Here is a 24,723-nt window from a genome sequence, read left to right on the forward strand (position 1 = left end):
ATGTTGAAAAAGATGTTTATGAATGTTAGATCAGCCTAACAGTACACTCTTGGAGGTAGGGGGAGTGGTGAGGACAGGGTGACGACTGGTAAAGTACTTGTCTCAAGATAATGACTCGGGCTGCATACAGACATTTGGGGAGGTTAGATAGGGTTAAAAATGGCCACCCAATCTAATTTGGTTCACCCAGGTGCAGACCTTACACCTGAGTGAAAATGGTACAGAAGTTCAGGACAGTTAGATCAGTCTGAAAATGGCTGACCCGATACAAGTTAAACCTAACTTGAAGGTACACTCAGCTTAGATAGGGTTGGCTATTTTTAGACCAATCTAACCAACCCAAACTTCTGTACAGTTCCCAGTGCAGCCCCATGGCTGAGAAAGCCAGCCGCTGGCCCCAGCCCTAGGGCTACGCTTTTCCTACTGACACTGGGCCCCTGGCCCCTGACAGACAACCCTCCCAGACTAGACTCCCCCCCCCGCAAATCCCAAAAAAACCCTGATCCTGCAAGCCGCTCCCACTGCCAGTTTTACTGGCATTCGTCAGTGCCAGGAGCCAAGCAAGTAAGTGGAGGTTTGTTCATCTGGGCACTGGGGGGATAAAAATAGCCTCTGCTCCTAGGTGTGGGGGTGTGGGGAAGAGAGTATCCCCACCCCTATCCCCTCCCCCCACCGACCCCACAAGGCACCCAATCCCACCAAACTTCCCTGCCCCCCAACCGCCCAGTAGACATCACCTGCCCCCCAATTCCCCTGATCCCCCCCACAGACCCTACCTGCCTCCCAATCTCCCCAACCCCTCCCACTGATGCTACTTGACCTCCCAATCCCCCCTGTGGATGCTGCCTGCCCCCTGCCCAAATTCTCTGATCCGACCCTATCTGTGCTCCCATTCCCGAAGCCTGCTTGCTCCCCCATCCCAACCTTCTCTGCTAACCCGCCATCCCAACATACCATAGATCAGGAGGCCATTTTTAACTTCCCCCTAACCTCCACAAATGTCTGTACACAGTCTCAGTGACTCAAAACAAGACAGCCCAATGGCCAGTTACAAAATAATGGGAGAGCAGCGGGCCAGAGGAGGTTGGCTCAACTTTCCAAGGAGCTCATCAAATTGCTTTAAACATCCTCTGATGAAAGGCCAGGTAGCTATCAAGCAGTTTTTGAAAAAGATAGTGATATCCACTGTATCCGTGTGCCTGAAGGTTCTAGTAGTTTCTTGTCTCTGCTCTAGACATAGTTAAGACAAATATTCATGTGGACCGCTTGTTGTTTTAAAACTTTTTCTTCTTGTTATGATTAAGCAGTACTCTTGTTTGAAGAAGGACATGTGGCCATTGTGTTGAACAACAGTCACAAGATCCCAAAGGGGAAACCAGCAGCTGCTGAATAGTTTGACTGGTTGGGGTAAAAAAAAAAAAAAGAGAGCACTGCGGCCTGAGACCTTAACTAATAATGGGAAAATAATGGGATTATGCTCAAGGAAATGCAAAAGTTTTGTTTTTCATTACTCGTACTGTTGACCCCATTAAATATTTTGATTTAAACATACCAGTGATGATTTTCTGATAGATTTTGTCCCCCCATTATCCCTCCCTTGCCCCAAAGAGTTACCATATGTTTTTATATGTAAGATAATGCCAGTAAACTAGGTATACTGACCACAGAAACCAATGCTATGACATCAACTATGATTAATTCATTTTATTAGCTAAAATGTTAAATGTTTAGGACCTACCCCCTTATACATTCCATGCTAGAATGTACAAAGAACTATAGTGCCATAAATACACTTCCTAAAATAATATGCACTTCTTCTTAGTTTTCAATTTCTCCAAATTTTTTCAAACATGCTTCTTCTAGAAGCTCAACCTGCAAAAGAAACAAAACTATTTACCACTACAAGAAAGCAGACATGTTATTGATTTTCCTGTACAAAAACAAATATAAGACTGATATAGAAATAGAATACCACTAAAAATAAGTGGTATGAATTACCAATACACTAAAGTTGCTTTGCACTATTCTGGGTACACAAAGTGATCTTGAATAGGGCTTAACTGGCTGCTAAAAAAATCTCCCTGCCACTGCAAACTCCTAAGCCCCCTTCAGTCAATGTCATAGGGGTTGCAATGAGCAAAAAAAAGGTGCACAGCTGCAGTATTCCTAAAGCCAGTACAGTCCTGGCTGTTCTGCCAGCCCTAGTGGCCACTGGCAACAGATAGATTAAGGCTGTTTGGCTTCAAGGACTAGGTCAGGGTCTAGATTGGAGATATGAAAGTCTAGGAAGAGAAACAGAAGCTTTCAAGAAAGGGTGGTTTTCCTCCGCAGTACCTGGTATGAAAATTTTGGAAATTCTGCAGAAACTGGATCTCAATATCAAGAGCAATAAACTTCATGTAATAAAAAAAGTCACTAGTTTGAAGAGATGTAAAAATGTTCATTAGTAAAGTGTGACAGGAGATTCAATGTCACTTGCTCCATAGTCTCTGTCCTCCTTATTTTCCCCCTTTTCAGTGTTATCTCTTTCTCGCCACTTGTTTAGCATGTTACATATTAGACATCTGATGACGAAAAACCTGGAGTCAAGATGGCAGTAAATGAGGTAGGCACACCAACGAAGCAAACAGGTACAACATCTGAATCTTTCCACAAGCTAACAGGATTGAAATGTTTTGAAAACAGAGCAACTCAACTGAGGGCAGAGCTACAGCCCCTGCTGCATGCCCACCAAAGCATGTCAATATTACCATGCCAGCTGGCAGTGTTTTATTCTCCTGTCATGGGGCATGAAAGTATCGTATTTGCCAGAATCCAAGACAAACTTTAAATTTAAGATGACTGCCTAATAATTAGATTCTATACATGGAAAATACGTAAATTTGCTACAATTTTTCATGTAAAGTTCCAATTATTGGAGGGTCATCTTAAATTTGCCTCTCTGAAACAGACCCCAGCCTTTTGCCCTGCCAATGCCTGTGCTTGTCTGGCTGCCTGCCACTTGCCCCCTGACCCTCTACCACCTGCCTCCTCCACATGCCTATGCCTGCCCCACTGCTGCCTGTCACTCCTGCCAGCTGACCTTTTCCCCCTCACAATCTCTCCTTGTGCTCCTTGTCCCCCTATGCTTGTGCTTGTGCCAGGCAGGTACTCTAAGACAAGGCTTCTGCCCCCTTCCTCTCATGAGTACTGAGGATAGATTCAAGTAAATACCATTGAATGGTTGGTCTTGGGGTTCCATCCTGGGGATGAAGGGGGAGAGCTGAGCAAACAGTCAATAAGTGCTCCTTAGTACTGGGGGCTCCCAGTACTCTGGACACTGCTGGGATCCCACAAGCTCCCAGTGCTGCAGCAGCCAGACTGTTAGGAGCCCATGGAAGGGAAGAAGTCCACTGCATTGTGGTATGCCTGTAGCACCAACCTACCATATACACACTTGTTACAAAATAAAGCAGTATAAAATAGTACCTGTTCCCTACAGGTACATTTTTGTCATGCTTTGGAGAGTTTTACTGAATACATACACCTGTACCTTTTAAAGTATTTCAAAGTCATTTTAACACTGTTTGAAATGTTTCAAATATTATACCTGTCCACAGACTAACACAGAGTCTGTGATGCTGCAGCTGAAGAGTGCATTTTGTTTCTTATAAAGAACTCATTTATAAATTTTAAAGGTGCAATGATATTAGACACGGGGAAACAATGAGGCACAGAGTTTTGTCAGTTGACACTGGCAGATTCTCCGGTTTTAGAGCACCTAAGGGTCAAGGTTTTAATGCATCTTACAGTAATTAGCAATTTCAAAAGTTGAGCCTAACAGTAGTAGATGGGAAATGCAAGTGTGAGAGATTTTTTTTAAACTCATCTAAAATAATATTCTTAAAATTCATACGGTAAATCTGTTAAAGTAAAATATATTTATCTTATTATATTATTTCTTTGTAGTTCTTTGTTCCCAAAGGTTTTAAAAAAGAAACAACATTAATCACCTGGGTGTGACAAGGAATGTACATATTTACCTACTTGATTTCTATTAGTCCTGTCTTGATAATAGGTACCTAGATTATCTTTGTGATTTATAGATTTTCTAGGAAAAATATTACTAACATTCATTTGCTCATAGCGTATGGACTATTTCATATGTATTGCAGCTGGCACTCATTTGTGTTAGATCAGTGGTGTCTAAAGTATTGTGCTGTCAAATTTAATTAGTAAACAAAGGTTATTTGGGATAGAAAAATAATTCTTAACATGGTACAAGCTCCTTTAGGGAAGGTTGTGATCCGAGCACACAGGGTAAAAGCAAAGAGATGTACTGTGCAAAGATAATAACTACAGGTTCCATAATTCCTTTTAGGATGAAAAGGACAAGTGTTCAATTTAAGAAGTTAAACATCAAGAGGCACTTTGAAAAGGGAACATGCCTTATGTGTACAGACTGGAAAGAAAATTGTTTAGATTTTTAATTAAGTGTGTTGTAATGGAAAGATTATGTTTCGCAATATTTTGATTAACTGACAATGTAGTATCCAAACATGCTACTCCAAATGTTTAAACACATGAGAAAAAGGTCCCTGAAGGTGAAGAGGAGAAAAGAGAATGCTAATCAGCACACAAGCTAAGAAAACATCAGACATATACAATTACCATGGAAGATATTAGGGATTTTTTTAAATTCTGCAGCTGTTTAGAATTTTCTACCATGTGACATTTTATCATGTTTATCCAACAATTTGCCATTCAATGCAAGGACTGAACTTGCAATGCAAATTAGTCCAAATGCTACAGTCTACTTAAAACTGACTGACGTGTGTTTTCCAGCTGCCAGACAATTGCTTTAGACTGTGGCAGCTTTTAAGATGCTTTCCTGACACCAGACCTTTCAAATGCATTGAGCAGTAATTTACTATTGTTGAGTCAAGTTCCCCAGATGTACCTGTAATGAATGAAATTCATTATCATATATTTACTGGTGACAGTCATAAAAATTCTAACATATGTGACTTCTGTTCAATTTCAGCAAATCCAATTCTTTTCATTACCTTATAATTAGGATCCTACCAAATTCATGATTTTGCAATTGGTATGGAAACCAAAAATTTGGTGGGTCCCCTGTGAAAAAACATGAGGACTGAAAGAAAACTGAAAGATGGTCAACAAGTGTTGGGGGAGGGGAGGAAGGAGCTGAAAACAGAGGCGGAAAGCCCTGGCATCCGGAAGCATGGGGAAGAGGGAGGGGAGATTTTCATGGTACAGCACAACAGCCCCCACAATGCCTGACAGATGGCCATCTGTCAATCTCCACGGAGGGGTAGGGTGTGCTGATGCACTCTGCTATGAGCACTGCACTTGGACTGCTGCATCAGGGGGCAATTCCCACAAATTAGGTACGTCCCTAATTATAATAAAAGGAATATGTGAATTATAATCCTGAAACAATGCCTGCCTCAATTTTCTTGAATATGATTAAAAGCATTTTATCAAAACAACTTCCTGCCAATGTGACAGAAAGCCATGGCTCTATAGCTATGATGGGAATAAAAGTTTCAGCCCACCAATGCAGGCCTGATTGTTTTTGTAGCATACATGGATCCCAATTCAAGGTCAAAACCTTTCCCAGATGATTTGTGTAATTGTTGCATAAGACTGAACTTTACAAGAGAGTCCTCTGACCCTATCTTCCATTACCCACACATCTCTTTATAAAAAAGGAAGATCTTAAATCCTATGAGAGTTTTCATAATATACATAAGACTGCCTTGGATGGACATTTAAAGCTATAAAAGCATAGTAATATGCACCCCTGGAGAATAGGCTGTTTTAACTTTAGAAGTGAAAATGTATCTGAGAAAAATACATAAATATATTTGTACAGAAAGTTGCTGCCTAAGTAAGAAAGACCACTAAGTAACGTGCTATCAAAAAGGTTAAAAATACAAAACAATTTTGATTTGTAATTTGGAACATTATTCAAAGGTGATCACGTATCATTTATACAATTCAAATGAACTGGAACACATTTTGTTAAAAATTTTATGCCCTTTTCTCTATACTTCTCAATGTATGGAAACAGCTTATTATTAAAAAAATGTACACCAGAGAATGTATGAACTTGCCTATCCAAAAAGACTTTGTAGAGACCTGAGACTTGGTGAAGTAACAAAAAGCATTAAACAGATAAGAGCCTAAAAAATAAGCAACTGAAGGTACAACTGGGGGTGGAGGGGTGTTCAAGCTTCTTCAATTTAGCAGGCAAAGCAGACTTTGGAAGGAAGCAAAATTCTGTGGTTTGTTTTGTTTTGTTTTGTGGTAAACAGAGAAATATTCAGGATGGTGACTATTCTCTGGGTTCATGGGGGCCAGAACAAATAGTAATGGCCTGAAACTGCAACAAGGGGAAGCTAGGTCAGATATTAGAAAAAAATTTCAGGGTTGTCTGGATCTGCAGTTTTTCTTCACTGTGACCCAGGTTTTTTCTACTGGAGAAAGAAAATTACAATGTGCCATAGCATGCTATTTTCTTTCTTGTCTTAATAGCAATTTAAATGTTGTTTTGTGTGTTAAAAACAGATTTTGGACTCATCAAAACAGGCACAGAGTAGCTGTTTACTCATGCAGCTTGAATGGCAATTAACTTGAAAAGGTGTGTGGAGGGTGCATCAGAATACTTCCCAGGTCCTTAACGTGGGACAGTGGGTTTGTACTTAAGTAGTATCCCAGAAGAAAAGGCTTTGTAGGCAAAATCCACTGTCTGTTTTTAACCTGTGATGGTGGCTAAGATTGCTTCCAGAGGCTGTGGAATCTCCATCAGGTTAGACAAACTTGTCTGGAATGGTTTAGACACAGATATTTCTGCCTTGAGTAGCGGATTGGACTGGATGACATCATGAGGTCACTCCAACCCTATGCCCATTTGCACTACATGGTGCCTCTACAATAGATTACGCTTTTCTGTTAGCACCAGTGATGGCAATGTTCTTCGATATGGAGGGCACATGCCCACCAGGACCTGGCTTGAAATCAAGTAATTTACAGGGAAGAAATATCCATAAATAAAAACATTCTTAGACATCTGTTTCTATTCCTCCGATTGCAAAAGCCAATGGACAAAAGGGTGTTTTTTTTAAGAATACTTAAATATTTCAAGTAAATCGTTAGATAGGAGTTTAATAGAATATTGTTAACCTTGACACATTACATTTTAATTGGAAAATGGAATCCATCCATAGTTTTGAAGATTTATTTTCTTTTTGTGACATTAGCTAATAACCAGTGTGTCCTTTTAGAATACAGACAGGTACAACTTAAGAAAACTTAAAATTAAATATATTTGCCATCTCACTGTTGCTCTGTAGTTCTCTCATCTTTAATAATTAAATAATTAAATAATTTAATAATGATTTCGCTGTTTAAGGATTCGGCATCATTTAAGGATGACTTAAATTAAATCATCCAAATTCCATTCTCCCATTTTTCATACCTACTTGTTACTCTGAACCTGTTCTCTCTTGTGCTCCCTGTTTCACAGGTGTTGCAGGCACTTCCGTTGAACTCTGTTCAGGAGCAGCAAGCACTTCTGTTGAACTCTGTTTTGCAGGTGTGGTAGGCACTTCTCTGGAACCCTGTTTCACAGGAGTGGCTGGCACTTCACCATTGACACTTTCTAAAGCACTAACAGACATCAAGCTTTTCCGCTCTTTGGAAGTTGATTTGTTCTCTACTTTTGTGACTCTAAACCTGAAAGGAGCAACAGAAGAACAAATTTAGGATAGTTCCTCCATGCAGATTTGTTAATTAGCTATTGACATTCCACTGTCTATGTAGGAAACAAGTTTTTTTTGTAAGGGAGGCTTCAAGAACACACCAGGACCCCTAGATTTGGGACTTTCTAAGGGTCTTGTGACTGGATCATATCTACTTCTCTTGGAAAAAAAAAATAAAGATCTCATTATGACAGGACTGCAATACAGGGTGGGCAATCATGAGAAGTTGAAACAGAAAAAATATTAATCCAAAAGAAAAAACAAGCCTTCTATATCTGATATTTAGTGTTAAAAAAAATCAGCAGAGAATGAGGCAGAGTTACTTACAGTTCTGGCTCCCTTTAGGCAGGAAATTACAAAAGCATGGGTCTGGATCCAAAAACTCATGCATATACACAATTCCCAAATCAAACGTACCTGCTACCAAGAAATTCTACAATTCATCAATGTCCTTGATCCAACTAAAAAGAATCATATCAGCCATAAAAGTCTCATGATAACATGACTAGCTTTGTTTTTCCTCAACCATGGCACTAGCTCCACCAGGGGCATTGCCATCTTCCTCAGAAAAACTGAGACCAGTTTCCATGACTGCCAAGGAAGTCATTCCCAGTCACCTGCTAATGGTCCAAGCCACTATAGAAGCATTGCCACCTCATCCAAATTAACATCTATGCACCCAGTGAAAGGCAAGAAAGGGCATGCTTCTTCAGAAAGTTAGCTGACCTCTTACAGACTGCAGTCAATGACAATGAGCTCCTCATCCTAGGAGATGATTTTAACTGCATTCTCCAAGAAAGTCTTAACCAGAATGGACCAGAGGCCCATTCACCCTCTGCTCAACAGCTGCAGACCACTTCACCATGTTAAGCCTATCCAATGTGTGGCAGCACCCCTCAATGTGTGAGTGTACCAGGGTGAAGGTGAGCACCAAAAGGCTCTCCATGGCTCACCTAGATCAAGTCTACATCATTGTACTCTACCTGCCTCTGTGGTCAATCATAACTTTCAGACCATAGCCTGGTCTGGTGTGAATTGGCCTCTCCTGACTCAAATCACAGCTAAGCACCCTTTTGGTACCTCCATGTTAACCTCCTGCAGGACCCTCCCCTTTGAGACTGTTCCCTGTACCTCTGACAGACCCGGGCAGCCATGAGATGCAATGTCCCCTCCTGGAAAGAGTGATAGGAAATAGGAAAAGAACAAATCAAGTTTTTCTGCCAAAAATATAAACAACAGATGACCCAAGACCACCACTGCAGTGTGCAAGAGCATGAGAAAAACATTATGGAGCCTGAGGCTGCCCAAAGGGTACCAGTAATGGCTGTGGGATGTACAAGAACCTCAAGCTCCAGAAAAACACTTGAGAGAATTGGCAAAGGGTGCACCCCAGGGCAGAAGAATTCAGGCCTGCTTCCAAGAACTTATAGAAGCTGACCCAGTTCTTTTTCAACTCAGAGAAAAAGGTATGCAGAACAAAAGATCATAGACTACTTTAAAATCCCAAGTGCCCCAGACCAAGTGCCATTGATCCTACCAAGATCTGAGAGCATGCTGTTTGATTCTACATGGAGCTGTTTGCAGCCAAGCCAAGCCTGCCCAGATGCCATTCAACACCTGCACAAGGGCCTCCACGAGCTCTTCATCTCTGAGGCTGAGGAGCTCAGACGAGAACTATATTTAGTAGAGCTGATTACTGCTGTTGAGGGTGTCACCATAGGGAAGGTGCCAGGCCTTGATGGATTATCCATCAAATTCTACAAGACATTCTGGCCCCTTCTTGGCCCAGACCTCCTTCACATTTTTCAGAACAGCCTCAAAGATGGGATTCTACCAGTTAGCTGCTAGTAAGCAGCCCTCATACTGCTGTCAAAGAAAGGGGGTCTTGGTGACATTAAGAGCTGGTAACTGGTATAGCTACTGTGTGCTGATTACAGAACCCTAGCCAATTAGCTCAAAATGGTAATGATCATCGTCACAGGTCACAAACAAAGCTACTGAGTATGTGGCAGAGCCGTCCAGGACAACCTGTTTTTGCTACATGACCTGAAGACAGCTACAGAACCCCACAGCCTGAGCACTGGCCTAGTCTTCCCTGATCAAGAGAAAGTCTTTGATCAGGTTAACCACAACTTCTTATTCCAGCCTCTATAAGCCTTCAGCTTTGGGCTCCCCTTCACCTCAACCATCTGACTCCTGTACTGAGACATCTCTAAACTCCTGAAGGTGTATGGAGCACCATGTGCCCTGTTTACAGCACACAGGAGCATTTAGCGTTGCTGCTCCCTTTCCAGAATGCTCTATACCCTGACCATTAAGCCACTATGCCACATACTGTAGCAATGCCTGACAGGCCTGGCCCTCCCACTGCCTGCTTCCATGGCTGCTGGCACCCCCCAGTTAAGGTGACAGTATATGCCAATGATGTGCCAATTACTATGTCTGTTTTTGTGAGCACTGAGAGTGGTGTTCAGCCCCTGATCGAACACCAGCTGGGCACACAAGTGTGCTGCCTCAGCCCATATCAGCTGGACTAAAAGCAACACGTTTCTCCCGGGCATCTAAGCCAACACTCAGCCCCCAGATCTGCCTGGATGTTTGTCCTGGTGCTGCAATGGTTTCAAAGCCCTGGGCATTTTCCTAGACGTGCCAGTCAATCTAGCCAAGAACTGTGAAGGCCTCAGGGAGGAGGTTGAAAACATCCTGGACCTTCCAGTGACTAAGAGGCTTGAGAAGTTCCTTGTGGACTTGTTTTGGAATGGGTACCACTGACTCCAGTAGACTGTCCTCTAGCTGCCTACTGAGAAGGGTCAGGGCCTGACTGCCCTGACAAGCAGGGTAGCGGTCTTTCTCCTACAAGCCTTCAAGTGCCTGCTTTTTGCTGTGAACACTTCCCCCAATGATGGCTGGCCTTTGAGTTCCTGCATTAGGTGGGAGATCTTAAACTCAATTGAAAATTTTTTCTTTTGAATCCTGATTGCCTTGGCTGAGATGTCTTTCCACCCTTCTACCTCTGGGCCTACTGGGCCTCCTTCCAACTAAGACCCCAGAGCAGGTGGCTGTGATTTCCACAGCTGCTGCTGCAGTCCCTGGTCTACAATTTGGTCTTGCAGCAGGGAAAACAGAGCCTCACCTCCTGAAGGCTCACTTATCACTTCCTTCTTCCAGCTGCACACCATCAAGCTCGTTCACTTCTTCGACAATGTGGTCTACAGGGCTCTTGGCAAAAGACCTGGATGACCAGCTGAGCCTGCACTCCATCCACTTTACTTCATGCCTCTTGGCTGAAGTGAAAGCTACCCTTCCTGTGGGTGCACTCCCAGATGGCAGCTCACTAGATAAATCTACCCTCCCCCCACCTCCCCCTAACTGATGCCTGGTTCTGTGGCCGGGGGCAGAGATGAGAGTGAGGGGCCTAGTACCCTACTGCCCCTCCCCATGCCCAATGAGAACAGTGGCGGGACCTGCTTTGAGATCCTATTTGGAAAGGATCGTGTACACACAAACATGTACACATGAACAGTCAAAGTGCATCATGTCTGTGTCCTCGACATCCACCCTGACATGACTTGGAGGTGGTGCCTTGTGTAAGAAACACCAGCAGAAGCCCACCCAGCCTGGCACACCCCGTACAATTTACCTATCACCAAAAGAACTGACAACATCCAGTGGCAGCTGCTGTACGAGACCCTAGCAACAGGCACCTTTGTCCACCACTGGTCTGCCCTTTCTCTTCCATGCCTTCCTGGACTCTCCCCAGCTGTGACTACTCTCTGCTACCCTTCGCATCCTCTCTTTGGCAAGCTGGATTTGGACTTCTTCAAGATGGCATCTACCTTCTCTATCCTGTACCGAGTGGCTGAGAAAAACATGATCTGTATGGCCAATTTTCTGCTGGGCCAGGCCAATATGGCAACTCAGAAAAGCCACAGGAACCAGCTCACAGGGACCACCTCCTACAATACTCTCCAACTCTTCTGCTTCTTTGTTCAGATACACATCACATCGGAATATGGACACTTCAGCGTACAACCGTGTACCAGTTTGGGTTGTGTCGGGCCACTGAGGAGGTACTCCGCAAGGTAGATGATGGACGGCTGGTTTTAAATGTGTAACCCCATGAAAGGCATTGTAGGGGAGGAGGATTCAGTCTCTGATGATGTGGTATTTTTGTTGCTGATAGGGGTACACCAACAGAGATTTTTGGGGCCAATACCGACACCCGATTTTTAAGGAGGCATCTCAGCCAATACTGATCCAATTTCTGATACAGCATGGAGAACTGTGTGCAGCTGGTAAGGATGTTGTGGTGGAAGGGGAGGGGGGAAGGAAGGGAAGTGGTGGGGGGGCAAGGCCCCCACTGAGGGAGCAAGGGGAGTGGCTTGGGGTGGGCAGCAGTGCTGGGGGGGGGCTGCAGCCACCTCAAAATTTGTCATAGCCACACCAAACCCCACTCCCAGCGCCGCTGCCACCCAGCCCACGCGCAGCCTGCCACCCAACCTAAGTGCAGCCAGGCCCCTACCAGGGAAAGCCTGGTGCAGCCCCAGCCCTGGCCCAAGCCTGCAACGCCAGCCAGCCCTGCTGTACACGGATCTGGGGGGCACACCCCCCCCCCAGTGTCTTCACAGGGCGCGTGCAGTGGCGGAAGCCACCCCTCCACTTCCCAGACAAGCCATGGCTCCCCAGACAAGCCATAGCGCTCTGCCACCCCAGCTGGGCAGCACCTGCCCCAACCCCTTGATCTGCCCCCCACTATGCCCCTTCCTCCACAACAGACTTACCAGCTGCCTGCAGCTCTCCAAGCTGTTGGGCTGTGCTCCTCACCGCCTACGTACTGCACTGCCACTGCATTTATCAGCCAAATTATTGGCCACATCAGGCCAATTTCTGATACAGCCAATTTTCTTTATATCAGTGCCAATTTGATATTGGACCCATGTATTGTTCCACCTGTAGTTACTGACAAGTTTTTCATGCTCAGACCCTGAGAGGGCTATACACTTTTTTTTTTTTAACTTCTATCTTTTGCTTTTAATGTTTTTATAATAAAGATTTAAAAAGTAGAGTCAAAGCTGAGCATCACAGGGGGAAAATCTGATGAAGGGTTCCCACTGATACACATGAGTGTGTGCACGCACGCACACACGCACGCACGCTCTCTCGCTCTCGCTCTCTCGCTTCTCTATGGTACTCATCACTAAGGCATCTACACACTTTCCAAAAATTTAGTGAACTTATTTTTATAACACTCCACTAAAATAAGGGGATATTAGTACCTCCATTACAGAGAGAGAAAAAAACCCTGAAACACAGAGAAATTCGTATAGGCTTCAGGAGGCTCAATATGAGACACCTCAGACATGATGTTTCAAAGCCATTTGCATTATACTGCACTTCATCTCTAGGATTGAAACTAACCAACTAGGTCCCCATCACTAGTGATGACGCGGACATTGCAGATGTTGATACCTGTACACCTTGGCAGTTGCCTTTAAAAGCTCTGTCACTCTCCTGCTTCTAAAGTCTGATCAGTTTATGCCAAATGCAGTGATCAGATACCAGCACATGAGTGCTGTCAAGCATACTGGCTTTCCACAGGCAGCATTCAATCAGGAAAGCATGCTCTCTCTCTTCCTGCAATTCTCTGCCCCATTCACAAACCAAAATGATTGCAATGATAGATAAGGAATCCTACAGGCATTCTCCTCCTTCCCTATATTACCTTTATTCTTTTTCAGGAAAGACCCATCATATTCAATGAATAAGACAGTGTCCATGATGGCACAGGATGTAATTGAAGACTATACAGTAATGCAGTCAGGCACAGATGTCAACTGAGGGTTGCACAATATATAATCTCTCGTATTTCCTAACTTTTGAGCTCATGACTTGGATAACTTCATATTTTAACATAATTTTGTTTATGTACATCTGTGAAATCTCCCAGGGTTTAAGAAAAATTTAAACAAGAAGAAAAACAGACCAACACCTACACAGACCAAAACCTAAGTTTCATTACATGGTATCGTACTGATACTAAAATGTGTCATTAACAGGGTCAAAGCATTTATATGCACTACAAAGACCTCTGCCATTTGAACAAGGCAGATAACCAATTACCCTAGCACAGGGATTAGCAACCTATGGCCTGGATCCAGCCTGAAGAGCAGGTTACTAGCAGGTAGGGATGTGAACAGTTAAACAATTAACCACTTAACAAATAAGCCCAGTGACAACTGATTATAGCTCACCAGCTACCATTAAGCATGGGGCAGGGCGCAGTCCAGCAGGGAAGGGGGAGGAAGGGAAGCTGCCTGGTGCCCCAGCAGGAACCAGACAGCAGCAGGGAAGCAAAGAGGAGTGGGAGGGGAAAAGGGAACTAGTACTTATAGTTAGTCTCTGGGGCCCCTTCTGCAGCTGCTTGCAGCTTTCCCATCACCTGCCAATGGCATCCCAGGCTCCAGGCAGGCCCCTGCTGCCCACCACATAGCCCAGGCTACTCATGGCAGGCAGAGGGGAGGCTGCAAGTGGCTGCACCAGGGAGAGAGGGGACTAGTAGCCTAGCTATTAGGTACTAGTACCCTCTCCCCCTGCCCTGCTGTCTGCGATGCGCACTGTCCATTGCTGCAGCTGCTGGCAATACCCATTCACATCTGCCTGGCCAGACCCACATCAGATGCAGGGCCTAGGAGGGGTAAGGTAGAAGTAATGGGGTGCAAGGAGGCTCTCCCGGGCCTGTGGCTTAGCCCCACAGGTGCCCTAACCACACCTTGGCCCAAGCGCCGGCCCAGAGAGGACCTGCCCATCCACTTGGCTTGTTGTGAGGTGTAAAGCTGGAGAGTCAGGACCAGGTTGGGGGAGGGGGTCGCTGAGTCCCCACTGCACCTCAGGGGACCGGAAGTACCCACTGGTGCCGGGCCAGGCAGGGGCACCCCACAGGCTGGGCCGCAGCAGCCACACGTGGGCTACATCAGGGGCTGTCATACCAATTAACAGTTTAACCACTGTAATTACAACAGGTTAAATGGATTTTGAATTTTTTATTTTTTTTAATTGGCATTTACAACCCTACTAGCAGGTTGTAATGCTCTCCGTGGATGGCTACAGCACAGTGACATACAAATCTTGGGTGTCTTTACAGGCGTTCTAGGGGAATGTACTGTGCTGGTCATAGACACTTCTGTCTGCTCCCCCAATAATGAAGCCCTTCTGCTCCGACCTACCGTTGTTCTAGTCCAGTGCCCCATCTCTGGTTTCTCATCTAGGCAGTACCAGGCTCCACTTCTCAGGCTTCTCAATCCGGCCCATCTTTTTACCCAGCCAGATCCAATTTTTCACCACCTCTCCTCATCCTCTCTCCACTTACTCTTAGGAAAATGTGCCACCACCCTTGTATTCAGCTAGTCATCATTCTATCCCAACACTTGTCAGATGTCGGATTTTCCTACCCCACATATCAAATTTTCCCACCCCACTGGTTCCCCATCTCCTTCCTTGTCTAGTCAATATCCTCCTCTCCCTACTGTCTTCTAGCTCTAACCTAAGTCTATTCCCTGGGCTCCACATAGGTTAATTTCTTATATTCCTTTGATTCAAATGACACAAATTCCTCTTCCACCTTACCTTGGATGTGGGTGTGCGAAGGCAGAATTTAGAGCACAAAGTCTTCCAATTCTCACTGTGACCTGAAATTTTTTTCTTGCTGGCTTGACTAAACATGAGCAAATTTTGCAGATCAAGCCCTGACAAAAGCCAAAATCCTGTTAAATTTTAAGTCCAGATTCCCATAATATATTGGTGGCCTACAGCTTTTCAAAAGAAAAGTTTACCAAAATTTTTAACATGAACATTTAAAAAAACCCCTTTTTTTTAAATTTTGACAACTGATTTGAAATGATGCTAAGTTAATGTAACATCACTATGTGGAGATGCTGTCTGATGTTCAAAAGAAGTATTACAGTAAGCAAGCTCTCAACAATACCACATGAAGAACTGCTGCAGTACAAAAAAAAAAAAATCCCCACAAATCGAACACTATTAGTTATGGCATACCATACTTCCCTACAACTTATATGGAAAATCCTTATATAGCAAAAAGCCACCCTATACTCAAGACCCACGTGGGACAGCAACCTCCAGATTGGACAACCGAGATGATACAGAGGGGATCACATAAGTCTGCCAGAAAGGGATAAAAGGCAGTGAAGTGCCTTTTATCCCTCAACGCCAATAAATGCAAGGTTCTCCACCTTGGGAAAAAAAACCTGCAGCATCCTTATAGGCTTGGCAGTGCTATGTTGGCCAGCACTATGGAAGAAAGAGACTTGGGGGTCATCATTGACCACAAGATGAACATGAGCCTGCAATGCGATGCTGCGGCTAGTAAAGCGACCAAAACACTGGCTTGCATCCATAGATGCTTCTCAAGCAAATCCCGGGACGTCATTCTCCCCTTGTACTCGGCCTTAGTGAGGCCGCAGCTGGAGTACTGCGTCCAGTTTTGGGCTCCACAATTCAAAAAGGATGTGGAGAAGCTTGAGAGAGTCCAGAGAAGAGCCACGCGCATGATCAGGGGTCAGGGAAGCAGACCCTACGATGACAGGCTGAGAGCCCTGGGGCTCTTTAGCCTGGAAAAGCGCAGGCTCAGGGGTGATCTGATGGCCACCTACAAGTTTATCAGGGGTGACCACCAGTATCTGGGGGAACGTTTGTTCACCAGAGCGCCCCAAGGGATGATGAGGTTGAATGGTCACAAACTACTACAAGATCGTTTCAGGCTGGACCTAAGGAAGAATTTCTTTACTGTCCGACCCCCCAAGGTCTGGAACAGCCTGCCACCGGAGGTGGTTCAAGCGCCTTCACTGAACACCTTCAAGACGAAACTGGATGCTTATCTTGCTGGGATCCTTTGACCACAGCTGACTTCCTGCCCTTTGGGCAGGGGGCTGGACTCGATGATCTTCCGAGGTCCCTTCCTAATGTCTATGAAATCTATGAAGTGTCACTCTTAGTGGCGCCCTCTAATCCAGCACCTGACCTTCCGAGACAGAAGTACAAGCAGGTGACCCTCTTCTGAAGAAGACATCGCCTTGAAGGAAGCTGACCATCAACAGCAGACTCCAGGGCCTGGGACAGGTATATATACTGACACGAGTGCTCTCACAATCACTACAGCAGCTACTATACACTATACTACATGGGTTTGAATGCGTGTGTGTGTGCGCACTATGGTGACCAGTACCCCTCATAACTCAAAGTTTGCATTTATGATTTTATTGGTAACTTCACATCCCGTACAATAAATTAGAATTTATTATTATCCTGAGAGTTGGTCCTTTGTAGTCAACACTCAAAAAACTGCAACCCCTACAGCCCATACTAGAAGAGCCAACTCTTAAACAGATCTTTCCAGAACCACCCATCCTAGCCTTTAAACAAGCACTGCAACTTGCCAACTTCATCACCAGAAGCAAACTTCCTATGGTCCAAAGCACAGCAAATAGATCCAGACCATGCCAGGACAAAAAATGTAAAACCTGCCAACACATCTCCACCACTGCCACAATAACTACACCCCATAACAGAACCATCACCATTCCTGGATCTTACACTGGCACCTCCAGAAATGTAATATATCTCATCCACTGAACTAAACGCCCTGATGGAAAATATGTAAGAGAAACCAAACAACAACTGTATACCAGAATGAATGTATACTGAACATCTATCAAAGACAAAAATACCTAATTACTTGTGGGTACAAACTTCTCACAAGACAACCACTCTCTATCTCCAGTCTCTCAGTTCTAATCCTCAAGGGGAATTTACAAAGCACCTTTTGTAGACAAGTCTACGAACTTCACTTCTAACTCTACTGGATACAAAAAATCATGGACTAAATACAGACATTGGATTTATGGCACATTATAACCTGCCTGCCATCCAGTAACCCCAGATAACTTGTCTGCATTTTACCAGCTAGGTTCTATCACCTTCTCTCTCTTCCTCCTCACTCCCCAACTACCTTCTTACCTACTGTCTCCCATTCCCTTTAAACCTCACTGCCACTCATTTGCATTTTCACAGACCTGCATTTTGCATTTTGGCTTCTTGTCTACCCAGGAGAGCACACAAACACCAACAAACCCTCCCTATGCCTGAAGAAGGGCAGTTGTGCCTGAGAGCTTGCAAAGAACAATTTCCCCAGCTATTTAGTTGATCTAATAAAAGATATCACACATCTACCCAAAAAACATTGTCTGCTTATGTCCTTAGACCAACACAGCTACAACCAACAACTCTCAACAATAAATACACACTCAGCTATAGGGTAAATTGATACAACAAAATACAAGGTAAAATACTTGTTAAAAATAAAACTGCTGTTTATCAAGATGTAGTCAATTAACTATTATCTAAAAACCTAGTGTTGCAGAGAAAATGCATCATTTTCATCATTCATAAGGAAACAGACTTTTGAACTTTATGATTTGACGGCCTTGGAAAGGGCAGCAAACAGAAGAGTGCAGATCAGAATAATTTCTGACTATATGGTTTGCATGCTTAACATGTATATTCAAAGAGTTACGGTAATCCTAAAACCACTTTTGTAGACATGTTCTTTTACTGCCTCCTTTCTCTCCCTTGTTACCAACCCATAGGCAACTCACGAGGGAGCATGTGTCCCCCCCACTCCCTCCGCCACTGCCGGCAGTCGCCGCTCATCACCCCACCACCACCGCTGCCACCCACAAATTGTGTCCCACCCCCATCTCAGGAGGCACCAGTTGTTCATGTACCAACCTGCTGCTGCTTTGTTGCTTTCTGGGAAAAAAAAAGACATTCCCTTTTCTTTGACATTCCTTTTTCATCTCTTCCAACCCAAAGCTCTGAACCTGTACCCCACCCTCTTCCTCCTTGACATTCGCTCCCTTTGATAATGTCATCCATGCTCTTCTTGATATCTTTTCCTTACTTTGTTTCCTGTGACTCCATCCTATCCAAGCTCATCTCCAACATCTCCTTCAATGTCCCCTTTGGAGGATTCTCCTTATCTAGTCACCTACTCAACTTTCTGGGACAATTTTACATGATTTTAGCTTTGAGGGTACCTTCCTTCTTCCTCTACACCTTATCTCAGGGTAACCTCATTTGCAAACACAAACTCAGCTACTTTTTCTATGCCAATGACTCACAGAGACTCTACCCCAGATGAGCATCCTACAGTTCAAACTGATATCTCTGCCTGTTTCTCAATCAATTCCATGGAGAAGACTGGCCATCAGCTCAAGATCAACACTGTTCTTAATTTTTCCTGCCCTGCCTTCCTGCTATTGAATATTGATGCCTGTGGACATTACCATCTTCCTGCCTTTAATTCAGGCTGTACCATGGACACCATCTTTGACTTATAATTTCTTTCTAAATCCACACTACCAACCAGTCTCTGATGCACCTATCCATGAAAATCACTAATTATACCATATCAAATGTTGTCATTTAGGGTTTTTAACTCAACTTTTAAGATTACAAAAAATGGACTAACCAATTGTTTTAATTTCTTCCTTACCTCCAAATGTTGTGAATATATTTACCGAAGCCCATGAATGAATCTGTTTTCAGAGTAGAATTAATTTAATGTTTCAATTCAAAGTTTTATGTGAAAATAAGGATAAGCCAAAAATCTTCTCTCTACCCTCTAATCTCATCAATGAGAATTCTTAAATAGTATATACAGATTGCATTTCTCTTTACTATTTTGTACTATGTATGTACCATGAATACTTTTAGCTTCCTGCACTATTGAAATTACAGCTTTCTCTTTAAGAACTTTTACAAAGGTGGAGGTATACAAACAGAATACAAATGGAATAGTGCCAAGGAGTAACATGTAAAGTTTTAACCAATAGATGAACACTGAAATTAAGATAGTTTCTATTTTAAAAAATCTTAAATATTTAAGACATCATACCAATGTCTGTTATACACCTATGAGACTATGCTCCCAGCCTAAACAACAACACTGTAGGATAACCATAGCAGAACAACTAGTTTTCTTCATTCCTGGTTAGGGCAAAAAAAAAATCACTAGAGAATTAGGCTGTAGCAGGATACAAGGGGACCAGTTGAATAACCTGTTAAAAAAATATCTAACAGAATAGAGCCTTACCTTCCCACAGAAAGTACTGTAACTTCTCCTTGCCGGCTTTTTCTTTGCTCTTTGGATTTGTTGACTGGTTTTATAAGGTGCCATCTTTTTTGACTACAGCGAGTACAAACATCCTTCTCTGCTACTCCTCCAACAGTGTGGAAGTGATGGCCACGACAAGTATGTTTATGTAGGATGACACCTGGAGATAAAGGAGAGCCTGGACTTATAGGACTCCCGGGAGTGGTAGGAGTTAAAGGGCTATTTAAACAAAAAAAGGAGAGAGGAAGAAAAAAAGAAAATTATTTAAGAATTCATTTTAATTGAAATGTATTTTTTTTGTTTTTAGAAATGGAGTTTTATCTAAGTAATAATCTAAAACTGTTCTATAACATAATCTAAGCTTATGTCTAGCTATTGATAAATGTAGGTCCTTCATAGTTGGTAGGGTCAGAAGGGACCTAAGCAGATCATCTATTCTGACCCCCTGCCATGGGCAAGAAAGGATGCTGGGGTCAAATGACCCCAGCTAGGTGGCTGTCTAGCCTCCTTTTGAAGACCCCCAGGGTAGGGGCAAGCACCACTTCCCTTGGAAGTTGGTTCCAGCTCCTAGCCAACCTGACAGTGAAGTAGTGCCTCCTGATATCTAGCCTAAATCTACTCTCAGTCAATTTATGACCGTTGTTCCTTGTTACGCCCGGTAGTGCTCGGGGGAACAGGGACTCTCCCATTGTCTGCTGGTCCCCCTTGGCAAGTTTATAGGCAGCCACCAGATCCCCTCTCAGCCTTCTTTTGTGGAGGCTACACAGATTCAGGTCCCATAGCCTCTCCTCATAAGGCCTGCCTGCTGCCTCCTAATCACACGAGTGGCCCTCCTCTGAACCCTCTCCAGGCTGGCCACATCCCTCCAGAAGTGCGGCGCCCAGAACTGGATGCAGTACTCCAACTGCAGCCTGACCAATGTTGCATAGAGGGGGAGGATCACCTCCTTGGGCCTGCTCGTGATGCATCAATGGATGCATGACAAGGTGCAGTTGGCCTTCCTGACTGCGTCCCCACATCGGAGGCCCATGTTCATCTTGGAATCAATAATGATTCCAAGATCCTTCTCTGCCTCTGTGCTAACGAGAAGGGAGTTCCCCAGCCTGTAGGTATGCTGCTGGTTCTTCCTCCCCAGGTGCAACACCCTACACTTGTCCATATTGAAACACATCCTATTCTCATTCGCCCACCTCTGTAACCTGTCGAGATCTAGTTGTAGCCTGTCCCTCTCTTCTAGCGTGCTCACTTCTCCCCACTTTTTAGTGTCATCTGCGAACTTGAACAAGGTGCTTTTCACCCTCTCGTCCAAATCACCAATGAAGATATTGAACAGTGTGGGCCTAAGGACCAAGCCCTGGGGAACCCCACTGCCCATCTCTCTCCAGGTCGAAAATGACCCATCCACCACCACTCTCTGGGTGCGGCCCTCCAGCCAATTTGCAACCCATCTGACTGTGTAGGTGTCAACACCACAGACGCCTAATTTTTTAATGAGGATGTGGTGAGAGACAGTGTCGAAGGCCTTCCTAAAGTCCAGGAAGACTACATCCATCGCGACACCTGCGTCCAAGACTTTTGTAACCTGGTCATAGAAGGCCACTAGGTTGGTCTGACAGGACCTGCCTCTAATGAACCCGTGTTGATTGCCCCTTAACATAAGTTCCCCTGCTGGCCCCTCGCCGATGTGTTCCTGGATAATTTTCTCAAAGAGCTTCCCCAGGACTGAGGTAAGACTAATGGGCCTGTAGTTTCCTGGGTCCTCCTTCCCCACGCTTCTGAAAATGGGGACCACACTGGCCCTTTTCCAGTCGTCAGGGACCTCACCAGAGCACCACGAGTGCTTGTAAAGCTGTGCCAGGGGTCCTGCAATGACCTCTACCAGTTCCCTAAGCACTCTGAGGTAGAGGTCGTCAGGACCTGTTGATCTGAACACATCTAGTGACTCCAGAAGTTCCCTGACTAGGTCCTCACTGACCCTGGGCCTGGCTGCGCCTCCCCTGAGTCTGTCCAGAATCCCAGTGGGGGGAATGTCCCTGTCCCTGCTCAGAAAAATGGAAGCAAAGAATCCTGCAGAGGCCCCACATTATTTGGCACCTTCTTTTTACCCCCTATGTATTTAAAAAAGGACTTCTTGTTATCTTTGATCCAGGTTGCTAGTCCCAGTTCCATCTCTGCATTAGCCTTCCTAACAGCCCCCTACAATCTTGAGTCAAGGAGGTATAATCCTCCTTGGTGATGGCCCCTCCCTTCCATTGGGTATACGCCTCCTTTTTGGCTTTGAGGTGTTCATGGATGCTTTTGAGCACTCTTGCCCCCTTTGATCCGCGTGGGGATTGTCATGCTTTGGGCTTGTTTTTGTCCATGTTTTTGACCAAAAGATAATTTCTACAAAAGAAATTATCATATCACTGTGAAAGAATCAATCATTTGTTCTAGCATTAACTTGTATTGAGGGATGCACACCAGCTAATGAAAATAGAAATTTTGCCAGTTCACACAGGATCACCTTCATTTTCTTATGCCAAAACTTACGGAACAAAATAATTTACGTCACACAACTCTAAGCATGCTTACATTCCATCTTCCCCTTCAGAGCCATGCATGATGTATAGTCTAACAATTTAACTGTGCAATTTTAACTAGGACATGCAGTTAATTTCATAACAGAAAGAAGAAAACTGACAGGGAATTGCAGTTAAGTTATATTGACAACTCTGTAGCTGATCCTCAATTAGCACTTTTTTTCAGGAACTTTTAACTGCTTAGTCTTTCATTTTAAATTCCAAAATGAGCTACAACTTTTTTTTTGTTGTTTTGCTTTTTACTGCAAAAGACTATCCTGTGTTGGGGTGCAGATTCTATATATGGCCTATTCCACATCCATATAACTGAAAAATACAATATGATCTTTTTATGAGTCACAACAATTGAAATAGCTGGCTGAAATCATGCTGAAGTTCCTAGGAAAAAGATAAAGAAATTAAAATTGAACGGCCAAATAATTTTAAGTTAAATAAATATCCGTGCTGCACAAGATGGTATTATTTTGAAATCACCCCATTTTTGGAAAAGGATGCATCTTATATGGTAGTAAAAGTTATTCCCCTCAAAAATCCTCCAACAAACCAAAACCTTTTCAAATAAAATGGGAAATAAATGGAGAAAGGGGAAGTTTGAACACAGAAAACAGAGGACTGATCTACAGGGAGTTTTAACATTTCAGTAATTACATCTGCTTAGATAAAAAACTGGTTCAAGTGGCATTATCTCCATCCTCCCTCTCAGCATGGGGGTAGCTGTACTGATAAATGTACTTATGTTAGTATCAATAAAGATGAAAGCTGCTTATGTAAGTCCAGGTATTTTTATAAAATACATAAAATGTGCTGCACTTAGCTAGGCACATTACCTATATCATTTTCTAAACAGATATAGTTATGGCACAAAAACATGTGTTAAAAAAAAAAACACATTAGTAACATAATCTCGTTAGCACATGAATTGGGGAGGAGGGGAGGGAGGGGAAGATATACATATTTTTCTGAAGTTACAGATTCACACAGAAGTTTAGGGTGGAAGGGACCTCGTGAGATCACTAGGTCCAGCTCCCCTGCTCCAGGCAGGAAAAATTATTGGGGTCAAATAAAGCGTTTCTGTCACTCATCAAATGAGGTGTCAGGATGCAGGGGTCAGGACTCCATTAATATCCCTCCAGCTCCAGAATGAGAGGCCCGTTATGCTTCTTCAGTGCCTTGTAGACCCAGTCCTTGCATACCTGATCCCAGCCCAGCAGCAGCTGGTACAGCTGGCACATCTGGTCCAAAGTGCCCTGGGATCCTCGCCAGGAAGAAAATGCTACTTAGCACTAATGCCTGGGAAATGGCCTACCCATAATGGCCACCTCCTGTCTCCCCGGGGCAGCATTTCATTGAGAGGTTCCGATCCGTCCTGATCCAGAGGACAATGGAGATGAAAGGCATGTTTTTGTACAACTGAAACCTATACAAGGTTCCTGCCTTTTCTTCTCTCTCTCTCATTGCTGAGATCAGCCTCAAGCTGGTTTACACCCCTAGCTGGTAAGTACTTCGTTAGTTCTTTTTTAAGAAACTTAAGGTACCTGACCTTTAAGTAATAACACACATCAACAGCCTATTAAGCACTACTGTAACTTTCAGTTCCCAGACGAATACATTTCTATTACACACTTCAATGCATACACCCATGTGCGCACACAGAGTAATAAGTTAAGAGAAAAGTACATCCTAGGGCATATGGTAAAGCCTAGTGAATCAGAGAAGAAAGAATATTTTCTATCTTATATTTTTAATCATTGACTCAGCAAGTCAAACTCAATTTAAAAGCAGAAGAGAAAACAATCAAAGCCCAGCTTACAATTACAGCTACTTTGGCTGATTACTTTTTCTAATGACAGAAACAGATGCCTTATTTTCATTTTTAGTTTTACAGAAAAACTTACCAATTAGTTAAAATCATCTTCAAGAGAATTCAAACAAGAATTTATGCAATGTAAGGAGTTACTACATATTTAAAATAATGTCACTTTGACTAAAGGCTGGCATACATCACAAACCTAACAGGCTATGACACACTGAAACATACCACACTGCTCCACATATACTATCTCCTTACACAACAGAGACACATTTGCACAGTTCTGCTGGTGGGATACCTATTTCTCATTCAGCAGTGCATTAACAGTCTCAGCAGTCCTAATTAGCCCACCTATAGCACTATACAAATGAACCA

At 43.7% G+C, this 24,723-nt stretch overlaps 1 protein-coding gene across 3 annotated transcripts in view; it reads right to left on the reverse strand.

The window, feature by feature from the left end:
• Positions 1-1,410: 1,410 nt before the first annotated feature.
• RELL1 (RELT like 1) overlaps positions 1,411-24,723 on the reverse strand; it is a 54,805-nt gene continuing 31,492 nt past the window's right edge. For 2 of the 3 annotated variants that reach the window (XM_019480484.2, XM_006261376.4), the window contains exons 5-7: positions 19,936-20,175; positions 7,488-7,740; positions 1,411-1,872 (exon numbers count right to left, since the gene is read on the reverse strand). In XM_019480484.2, the coding sequence (XP_019336029.1) occupies positions 7,491-7,740; positions 19,936-20,175 (490 nt within the window). In that variant the 3' untranslated portion in view covers positions 1,411-1,872; positions 7,488-7,490. Of the gene's footprint in view, positions 1,873-7,483; positions 7,741-19,935; positions 20,176-24,723 lie in introns of all 3 variants that reach the window. The other variant, XM_014594999.3, reaches the window with a different exon arrangement.

This window comes from Alligator mississippiensis, chromosome 2 (assembly GCF_030867095.1).
Source record: "Alligator mississippiensis isolate rAllMis1 chromosome 2, rAllMis1, whole genome shotgun sequence".
NCBI lineage: Eukaryota > Metazoa > Chordata > Crocodylia > Alligatoridae > Alligator > Alligator mississippiensis.